Below are 11338 nucleotides of genomic sequence, written 5' to 3'. Positions count from 1 at the left end.
TTTTTGAAAATCACATGTTTTTAATTTAATTAAACCATACTTTACATTTCCTAAAAGTTAAAGCAAAATTTTGTATATATATATATATATATATATATATATATATATATATATATATATATATATTTGGCAAGACAAATTTTAAATAAAGTGACATGTCCCCTACTTTATTAAAAATATTTATAATCAACAAATTAAAAAGTAAAAACTATCTAATTTGTTTCGCCGTAGACTACTACAAGCGAAGCTCTTTCCTACTACTGCTGCTTAGATTGACGATCAGGCACAGGAAATACCCACCGGAGCCGGCTTGAAGCGATCGGAGGCCGTTCTCCGAACAAAGGGCCCAATCTCCGGCGAAATCCTGTCGTCGTACTCCGGGATCTCCGACAACGCGGCGGCGGACTTATGATGTCTGGGGCGGAACACGGACTTGAGTAGCTTCTGAAGCGAGCGTGAAATCTTGGAAGATGATTTCTTGGAGGCGTAAGGGTGCGGTGGCGGCGGGGGAATAATCCGGCGGTCGGATAAGTGGGGCATGGAGAGAGTTCTAGAAGATATGGCGGAGTGGAGGTGGCGCTCGAAGGATTTTAGCTCGAAGGAGTCGTAGAGTGAGCTGCCGCAATCCCATATGGCTTTCTCTCTTCCCTTTTCTCCTTTCTCCATGTTTTCTGTAACCTGCAAAAATGATGATTATATTGATGAAGAAGCTTTAGCTCTAGTACTATCCCATATATATATATTTGCTAGGAAATATTTCTTTTTTCCTTAGCTTTTTCTCTCTCCTTTTTCTTTTTGTCTTTTTTTTTTCCCCCTTTTCTCTCTACATTTCTTTTTGACCCGTTGAAAATAAATGGGAATTGAAGGAATTTTATTATGTTAGCATATATACATATATCACTAGATAATATATGTTTTTTTATACACTAGATAATACAACATATGTTAGACAAATTCTAAGTTTCAGAACTTCTCTTTAAGAGTTATTGGATCAGGTAAATGATATATGTTTCATTTTATATTATATATTTAGCGTATTTATATATATAATAATGACTTTATGCACAAACTTTATGATCAAAAGTTTATGCACAAACAACAAAATGACTAAATGTTCTAAACTTCATAATTATATATATGGTTAGGTTCCCGAGCGGTCGTGTGATCACTCACCATTAGGTACGCATAAATGCACCATTACGTGTAGTGTATTTTGGAGTGTATTTGTGCATTTCATTCTTATTTAATACATTTATGAACACTGTGTAATGCATTATGTATGCATAATGGTGCGCTCCGCACGGAAAGCTCTATCCGCATGTGATCCAGTATATATATATATATATATATATATATATATATATATATATATATATATATATATATATATATATATATATATATATATATATATATATTATCAAAAAGAATATTCTATAAGAAAATTTCAATCAAGTTGGTCGGATATATAGTTGGCTTAGTAACCACAAGATTTCAAGTTCAACGCCTTATAAGAGCAATCTATCTGTTTATGACTTTAACAGCTAGGGTCAAAGTAATATTTTATAATATTTCACGTCTTATGTCCTCACACAAAAGTTACTCTTTTTGGTGTAAACCATACTGGGTGAAGCTGGTCCAAAATGAATCATCATTTGTGGGAATCAAACCCGAGTTATCCCAAAATTCTCCTCACAAAGAAAACTCATTTACCACTTGAGCTACCCTATTGGGTTACACAAAAGTTACTCTATTTTGGTATATCTTTGTCTAATTTACATATATAGTATGTGGCTAATAAGTATAAATGATAAATAACATATTTATAAAATCTATGCTCGCATGATCTAAAAAATAATTTATGTGTTTTATTTGATAAACAAAACTTGGATTAAAATTATTTACAATTTATTTCTTGTAATTTTGTATACTAGAAATTAGAAATTACATTAAAAATATTTATTAAATACAAACAATTGAATTTTAAAAGAGCAAATACCAATTTTGGTCCCACGAGTATTAGCAAAATGACAGTTTTGATCCACATATTTAATTTCTACCAGTTTTCATCCACGACTATTGTTTTAGTACCAATTTTCATCCACGATTATTGTTTTAGTGTCAAAATTCATCACACCGGTCACCCCTATGTATAATATATGCCGAAATATGAAATTGTTAATGGTATTTTCGTCCTCTTGAAATAAAGATCCCAATTTGAGCATGAATAAAGGGATTCAAGCCCTAAGATCGATCTCAATTTACAGTTCTCATCCTTAAATTAAGGTAGGATGAGGAGGAGAACTGCGAAATGGGATGATCTTAGGGCTTAAATTTCATTATTCATACTCAAATTGAGATCAGATCTTAAGTTGAAAATGATGAAAATTCTCTTAAAAGTTTTAGATTTCAGCATATCTTAAACGAATGATTGACCAGCGTGATGAGTTTTGCACTAAAACAATAGTCGCGGATGAAAATTGGTACTAAAACAATAGTCGTGGATGAAAATTGGTATTAATTAAACATATGGACCAAAACTGTCATTTTGCTAATACTCGTGGGACCAAAATTGGTATTTGCTTATTTTTAAAATTATAAGAAAATACTCCGTATCAACTAGAAAAACGAAAGAAAGAATAATGGATTTTACTAATGAATAATAAATATAATAGATAAAAATTTACAAATAGTAATAATTTTATTTATTTCTCTGGAAATTCAGCTAAATAAGATTTGTAATTGTTTATATAATGTGAGTGTGAAGTCTGAACGTTCCAAGAACTTGCACGGAGTTTATGGGCAGAAGATGGTTATGGTTGGTGATGGAGACTTTGATGCCATTAGTTTAATCTAAAGTAGACATAATTTTCTTTGAGGACACGTTTTTGAATTATTTATTTCTTGTTAATAAATTATTTATTAAAAATATACTTTACACGTATAATACTGGATCGGGGAGATCACAGGTTTTCTGGAGTCTACGTCTTTTGGAATTGATATATTATGGAAGTATTAATTAATTAATTAATTAATTAATTATTGGAATTGATATATCAAGAAAGGATTAATTAATTTTTAGAATTAACCCAATGGATAGTTCAAGTGGCAAATGAGCTCTCTTTGTGGGGGAGAATTTTGGAATAACCCGGATATGATTCCCGCAAGTGACGATTCCCTTTGGGCCAGTTTCTGTGCCTCTCGGAGCGAACCGGGTGGACCTGGACCACGTCGTGGTTTACATAAAAAAATAATTTTTAGAATTGATGTGTCAAGAAGAATTAATTAATTGTTTTCAAAAAAATAAATTAATTATTTTTTATGCTAGTGATCGATCTTGTGATTTAGTGGTATGAAGTGACCGTATTTTGCTAAATGAAATACCATTAGGACTAAGTGTGAACTTGATATAAAAAAAGAAATATTTGGTGCCTTAGTGTATCAAGAATTGGAAGTTCTTCTCTCCGTAGTAGGTGCATTTAATTTTGGGATGCAAATTGAAGGTGTAGTGGTAATGTAGTATTATCAATCCTCAATTGACCAATCTTTTATAACCTAATTGCAAATTTTCACAATCATTTTTTTTTTTTTAGCATTTCTTCCTTTCCAAAACATCATTTTTAAACTTGTTCTCTAAAATTCCTCAACTCCTCCATGGCTTTATTGCATCAAACTCCATCTCCATATATATTTCCCATGCATGGTAGACACTAAAATTTTGAAACATGATTATTCTATTCTATACTTCCTCAAACATTTTCAACTCAAAAAATCTAAGTCCCTACCACCGAAATTCGAACATATGACCACCCATTTGAAAGGGTAACCGGAATGTCATTACACTACATAATAGTTGACTTTTCTTTAACCATAGTATAATCAAATCTTCCGAGCTCAAAAAGAATGCCCAATCACCAAAATTGAAGATCAAGAATATGATACCTAAATTAAGTACTATCCTTTATATCCTCCAAGTTGTAAAGAGTATACTAAGGTGATCAATAACATGCTACATTCATTCTATAATAAAAATTAAATACCGAATGTTAGTTTATTCCTTAATTTGAATTATTTTTCATATTTAAATCTATTTTCATATCATTCTTAAACTTAATTATTGAACAAATTATGAATAATCCAATCCAATCCAAAGTGGTTAGGGGGATTGGCAGCTGAATACCAGATCAATAATGAAGTCAACGGGTAGAGTATCTTAAAAGCATATTTCTTATAAAATGAACAACTTAATTTAGGGTAAAGAAACTTAGGGCCAAGACAATATATGACAACAGTTGTCTGAATATGAAGTTTTTGTCATGGTCTTCGATGGGCTTAGAACTAAAAAGATACAAACAAAGTTAACAATTTATTAATTTGAGAAGATAACAGAAATTACGTATGTAATAATGTCTTCCAATAATGGCAACAGTACAGATAGAGTTTGAATATATAATCCGAGACGGAGCCAAAAATTCTGTTGAGCCGGGGCGAAGAAGTAGGGACGGGCCCATAAAATTTTTTTGAGTGAAGGCGAAACATGAAAACAAAAGAGATAATTTTAAAAAAAAAAATTACTCAAGAAATATAGGTATAAATATTGTTTGATATGAGTGAAAAATAAAACACATCAAAATTTTATAAAAATATTCATAATAAAATATTTGAAACATAATTAATTTGATAAAATAATTTGAATAGAGAACAAATTATAAATTACACGTCTCATAAAAAAAATTACCTAAGAAATATAGGTATAAATATTGTTTGATATGAGTGAAAAATAAAACACATCAAAATTTTATAAAAATATTCATAATAAAATATTTGAAACATAATTAATTTGATAAAATAAATTGAATATAGAACACATTATAAATTACAAGTCTCATTATTAATATAAAAGAATGTTGTGTGTAGGTGGGGGGGCGCTGGGGGGAGATCTATGAAACTACCAATAAAGGATTCAAAACTTAGACCTTCATTGTAACTAAACATGTGCTCTGCCAACTAATTTAATTCACTTTTTGTTAACATTCATATGTTTCTTTATACTAATACTAAAACTTGTACTATATATATGTATACATACACAGCTTATATATGGGGTGGGGGGGTGGGGGGTGGGGGGGGGGGTATCACAACCCTTTTTAGTAGCAGAAGTATTTACTAGTTCTCTAGGAAAATATGTTGGTCTAGCAGAAACAATTAGAGGATTTCAACCGATCCTTTCCGGCGAATTAGATGGTCTTCCTGAACAGGCCTTTTATTTGGTAGGTAATATCGATGAAGCTACCGCGAAGGCGATGAACTTAAAAACTTAGAAATGGAGAGCGATTTGAAGAAATGACCTTAAAATTAAACTTTGTGCACTGACCCCTAATCGAAGCGGGCTCCGTCCATGTATATAATTTTATTTGTCTAATATATATTGCATCAATTAATTTTTTAATGGTTAGCTTGAAAATTTGAAAAAATATTTTTAAAAGTTATTTTTGGTGTAATACTCATTATGTTCAGAGGAAAAAAACACATTTTGACGAAAAATGTCTTTCTAAATTTTTACTTAGACTCTCTCTCTCTCCTCTCTCTCTCTCTCTCTCTCTCTCTTTTTGATATGCTATTATTATTTAAACTGAGTTGAACTGACTTGATTATAATATTGGTTCGAGCGGGTGTGGCTACCAAGCCAACTAAATAAAAAACTTGACCCAACAACTCATAACTCATAATATGTTAATTGTAAGTACATAATTAAAATATTGTTTTGGACCAAGGTCAATGCAAAGTGAAACTTGGTCCATAATATAATTTTGGACCGCTATGATGAATTGCCTACTCAATTGTTGAGTTGCATGTGTTTTATTGGCTTAGTGGGACTCTCCAATTGTTCCTACCCATACATACATACATACATATAAAAAAAAATAAACGGCCCAAATTGAAATTTAATTAAAAAACACGCAGTGACATATTTGTTATTTTGAGTAAATAAGTCAGTTTGTCTTTTGTATTTGAGTGCACATTTTGTCTTCTTCGAGTACACATTTTTCCTTCTTCAAGTGCATATTTCTCTTCTTCGAGTGCATCATTTTTATTTTAGTACTTAGTTTCTCCTGAGTGCACATCTTTGTGCCTTTGAGTGCAAAAATTTGCCCTTCAAGTGCACGTTTTGTAGCTTTCAAGTGCATGTTTTCCTTTCTAAGAGTGCATAATTAATTTCCTTTGAATTTTCTCTTTTAGTGTCCTTTTTTTCTAGTGATCCTCTTTATGCCTTCAAGTGCTCAATTTAATGTCTACAAGTGTATGTGTGTCTTGTTATTGTGTAAAAATTAAAAAAAATAATAAAAATACTTAGCATTCAAGTTAACCATTTTTTTCCTTCAGTGCAGATTTTTTGTCTTCAAGTGCACATTTTTATGCCTTCAAGTGCATGTTCCTTTGCTTTCAAGTGCACAATCTAGGCAACATTTGTTATATCTTGTGCATTCTTTTCAATAATATATAACTAAATTTCTAATGAAATTTATGAGATTTACAAACAATTTGTATGGGTAATTGGTTTAATAACACTTTAAAAGTTTGTTCCTTTGGTTTTCAAAAAAAAAAAATAATAACACTTAAGTTGCATAACCTCCCCATTTTGTACCATACATTGCATCAATTGCACATTTATTTGCCTTCGAGTGCAATTTTTTTTGCCAAGTCCACATTTTTGTATCTTCAAGTGCATGATTTTGAGTTTTCAAGTGCACATTTCGTATATAATTTATTTTAAGAGATTTATTGATCAAGGCTCACCGCATTTTCGCACGGGAAGTGACATGCGCACCTGATCCTAAACATACACACACACCCACACATATAGGATTTGGATCAGGTGCGAAGGTAACTTCCGGTGCGAAAATACGGATAAGCATGATCAATGACTCTTTAAAAAGAAATTCTATACGAAACGTGAACTTGAAAGTTCAAAACCATGCACTTGAAGGCACAAATATGTGCATTTGAAGACCAAAATTTTGCACAAACATGATTAGGGAACTGAGAATCAATATATCCAGGTGACTGACGCATATAGACAGTTTCAGTCAGATTACCATTTAGAAAGCATTATGAACATCAAGTTGTCTAATAACCCAACCAGAGGGTAAAGCCAAAGATAAAAGTAACCTAACAGTAGTGGGCTTTACCACTGGACTTAATGTATCAAATTAAAAAAATCCTGTCCAGGAACCAGATTGAACCCTTTTGCTACTAATCTTGCCTTGTGTCTTTCAATTGAACCATCAGTCTTTCGTTTAGTACGAAAGATCCATTAGATGAAAGAATTGGGGCATTAGTGTAAACTAAATCAAGAATGTCAAAATTAGAGGACTCAACACGTGGCAAAGGAAAATGCACAGAATTGACACTGAACATCAATTCTTCTCGAAGACATCAATTGGGAAGCAAATACGGAATTTGATTTTCGTGGTGAATGTGTTGATCCACATGGTGTTTGTGTGGCAAACTGGCAAATACTTTCATGAATTTTGAATGTCGATTCATTCTCAAACAATCTTATGGAATTTCTTTCTCTAATGCACTTCACAATTCAAATTTGGTGCTGCCCATCACCTCCAGAATGGTCCACTCGCAGACTTTGCACTTAATGTGCACAAATGATATTGGAAACAAAGTTGCTGCTTCGAAGCACAAACTGGAGCAGGCGCCGCCGGAAAATGGGCACGGAGGAATCGAATTGTTAACAGAGGGGAGTTATACTCTAGAAAAACCCTAGCTAATTGATACCAGATGAGAACAGAATGAACTGTATATAGTGAGGGAGTCATAGGAAAATTAGGATAGAGAGTAATAATTTAACTCAAATACATAAAGTCCTAATAATATATCATGACAATTTTCATGGAACACACAAGTTTGGTGAATATTAACGATAATGATCTCTCGAAAGTATAATGTGAATATCATTTCTATATAGTTCTGATTCTAAGAACTTTAATTCTGATTATTTGAATTTCATTTTTCTAATTCTGATTCTAAGAACTTTTGCTATGAAAGTATATTGTGAATATCATTTCTCTAATTCTGATTCTAAGAACTTTTGCTATGAGTGTATTCTGTAATCATTAGTTTCTTAAATGTTATAGGGACTTGTTAGTGTGATTCAAGAATAGCTACCTGATGCTGAACATAGGAATTGTGCAAAACATGTTTATGTAAATTAGAGCAAGAAGTGTAGAGTCAAAGTAATGAAGAGTATTTCTGGATGTATGTGAAGGCAACAACTGAAGAGCAGTTTAAAGTTATGGTTGAGCAATTGGGGAAAAAAGATCCAGAAGCATAAGCTCATTTGGCCAACTATCCTACCAAATTTTGGTCAAAGGCATTTATGAGAACAGAAGTTAAATGTGATGTTTTTGATAATAATATGTGTGAGGCATTTAGTGGAACAATAATCAAATCAAGACCCAAACCAATCAAGATGTTAGAAGACATTAGGATGAGTACAATGACAAGAGTTGCAAGATGTAGCAAAGTATTGAAAAAGGGCATGACAACTTTGGACCTAACATTATTAAGAAGCTAAATGATAATATACTTGAGAGTGTTGGGTAATATGTAGATTTCAATAGAGATGATGGGTACGAGATCAAGAAAGGAAGACAACAATTAAGGTGAAGTTAGAAGGAAGGAGTTGCTCTTGTAGATCTTGAGATCTCAGGAGGATATCATGTAGTCCACGTTGATTGTTGACTGCAGAAGCCTGATTGCTGAGTGTGGGATCACCAACATCTTGATCCCAAACTTTGACGGAAGGTAATAGCTGCGCGGACTTCTTGGCTAACTTGAGCCAAGGTGAGGACTAGATCGAGGATGACCATTCTTGGTACAACACAGGATGGTTTGGTGAATCTCCTTCGTTAGGATGCTTTTGGGGGTCGCCAGACAATGTACACCTTAAGACCTCTGTTGTACCCAAAAAAAATAAAAAAGGAGTACCTTGTCCACATGCACACTGTGTCATTTTTTTTTATAAAGGTCATGATCTAGAATTGTTCATTCATGTCTGCTACTTTAAGAGCATCCACAATGTTTGAGTTTTTTTATTATTATTTTTGAGGAGTTTTTTAACTGTGATTAGGAAAGAGAATATGAGAAGGAAGAAAAAAAAAAAAAAAAAAAGCACTATCATGTTAGTGCGCCTAAGCGGGCGCGTGCAATCCTTCACGCACAATTTGCAAGGCTGTGCATTTTCTTCTATGGGATCCATGTGTCTGCAAATAACTTCACCTTTGCTGTTGCTCCTCTTTCTTCTCTCTCTTGCATTCTCTCTCCGCCAAATGTGCACGTACTGTTCCAATATCTCCCAAAGATCCACTCATATTCATGCTCTAATGAAGTGAACCAAAGAATTTACAACTACACAATTCAACCTTTGAATGGAGAGTTAAACTGACCTAAAACGAACTATGAGAAAACCTTAGTCACTGTACCATGGAAAATAATTGGTAACTTTTAGGATTGGGGATTCAATATTTTGAGAGAAGGAAAATGATTGGTAAACTCAAAAAGAAAAGATCTTGTGAGCCTAATGAGCCTCATCTAGAAAAAATGTAAGACAAGGCAAGATTATGACATGGTCAAATTGCAAAGAGACGGGTCATTCAAAAACGTACTGCCCTAGCAGTAGGGGAAGGAATGCAAACATTATAACTGGTAGTAGTGGTTCTAAATTGGTAGTTATGTACTAACAATGAAATTGTTTTGGTAGATATGTACTGCATTACTCATTGTGACTATTTTTTCAAACATTGGCAGCTATGTAATGATAATAAAATTATTTTTTGGGTACGAGCGTACGACCGATATTATGTTTTTTTTTTTTTTTTTTTTGCCAAAAATTGAGAATGGTTGTAGCTACTTTGTAATGACCAATTGTATGTATATTTTGTCTACCAATTGATTAACATGATGAAGTAAAGCAAACGTACTTAACATTCTTATTTTCAAACCATAAACTACAATGCATTTCTTCAAAACATTTCTAGGGGTGTGCAAACTTCGGCGAAAATTTGATTAACCGATCGAATTGAAGAATTTCGATTAAATGTTTTTTAACCGAAATACTTCGATTTGATTAATGGTTAGAAGTTTTGTAAAATTTCGGTTAACGGTTATTTCGGTATGAAATTACCGGTTAACTGAATTAACCGAACGGTTAACCAATATTTTAAATATATAAATGAATAAATAAATAATGTAAAATCTCTAAAATTAAAATGAAATTCCTATGGATTATGAGCGTTAGGACTTTGGATTTTGGTTTGAAGTTATGAATTTATTATTATAGGTATTGAAGTAATTGAATTTATTATTATTATTAGGTATTATTTTAAAGATTTAAAAATTTAGCTAAAAAAATTTCGATTAACAGACCGATTAATCGGAAAAAAAAAATTGATTTGATTAATTCGATAATACAAAGTTTGATTCAGTTAACGGTAAATTTTTTATTAAAACTGTTCAGTTAACTGAATGCACACTCCTAAACATTTCATTCCATTAGTAACATTCTTGCAATAGAAAATGCATAGCATAGTTATTCTGATTCATCTTGGTTTTCATCATCCATACCATTCTTAGCAGATTCCCAAGCCATAACTTGTATTCCTTGCATTCCTTGGAGTTCAACATTCAAAATTAAGTATTCCACAAAAACAAAAAATCCACATCCATTTTCATATAACACAAATGAATTACAAGGATGATATTAATTTCTCTAAGCAGAAAAATTTTCAAAATTTAAAGAACCCTAACTTTCAGTTGAGATTCAAATAAATTTCACCCACTCTCACGAATTGTGCATAATGGAACTTCAACGCACATTTACAATACAAAGATGACTCATATTAAGTAACGCGAGATCCACATAGACGTCATTTGTGGCAAAGTAACCAACTGAGAAGGGGATCAACTAACTAATTGGTATAATCGAATAGATTTGACTACTCAAAGGATCGGATCTAATTGCACTTTTTAGATTCAATAGTCTGATTGCATTTTTGTGTTCAATTCGATAGTCAATTTGAACCTTCTTTCATTATTATTTCCACTTTTTATTTCTATTCTTAAGTTTGAAAACTAAACTTAAGAGCCGCATTCTGCATCAAGTTGACTAAAACATCATAGTATTTGCAATCTAGACATCAATTACCTCCTTCTAAAATTGAATTTGCAAAGATTGGGCAACAATTTATGTGCAAAATTCAACACATACAAAACATATAAATAGTCCAATAGTTTTTTTTTTTTTTTTTTTTTTTTGGGGGGGGGG

General features: G+C 32.2%; 1 protein-coding gene across 1 annotated transcript; it reads right to left on the bottom strand.

The window, feature by feature from the left end:
* Positions 1 to 279: 279 nt before the first annotated feature.
* LOC109157026 lies at positions 280 to 666 on the bottom strand. Its single transcript, XM_019304911.1, has one exon. It carries the CDS (start codon positions 664 to 666, stop codon positions 280 to 282), a length of 387 nt encoding a protein of 128 aa, XP_019160456.1.
* Between the last annotated feature and the right edge of the window lie 10672 nt (positions 667 to 11338).

This window comes from Ipomoea nil, unplaced genomic scaffold (assembly GCF_001879475.1).
Source record: "Ipomoea nil cultivar Tokyo-kokei standard unplaced genomic scaffold, Asagao_1.1 scaffold2761, whole genome shotgun sequence".
Classification (NCBI taxonomy): Eukaryota; Viridiplantae; Streptophyta; class Magnoliopsida; order Solanales; family Convolvulaceae; genus Ipomoea; species Ipomoea nil.
Note: the sequence above shows the minus strand (reverse complement) of the source record. Positions and strands in the feature narration are given on the sequence as shown.

Coding starts and splice junctions, on each gene's coding strand:
- LOC109157026 (XM_019304911.1), bottom strand. CDS start 666: ATGGAGAAAGGAGAAAAGGGAAGAGAGAAAGCCATATGGGATTGCGGC.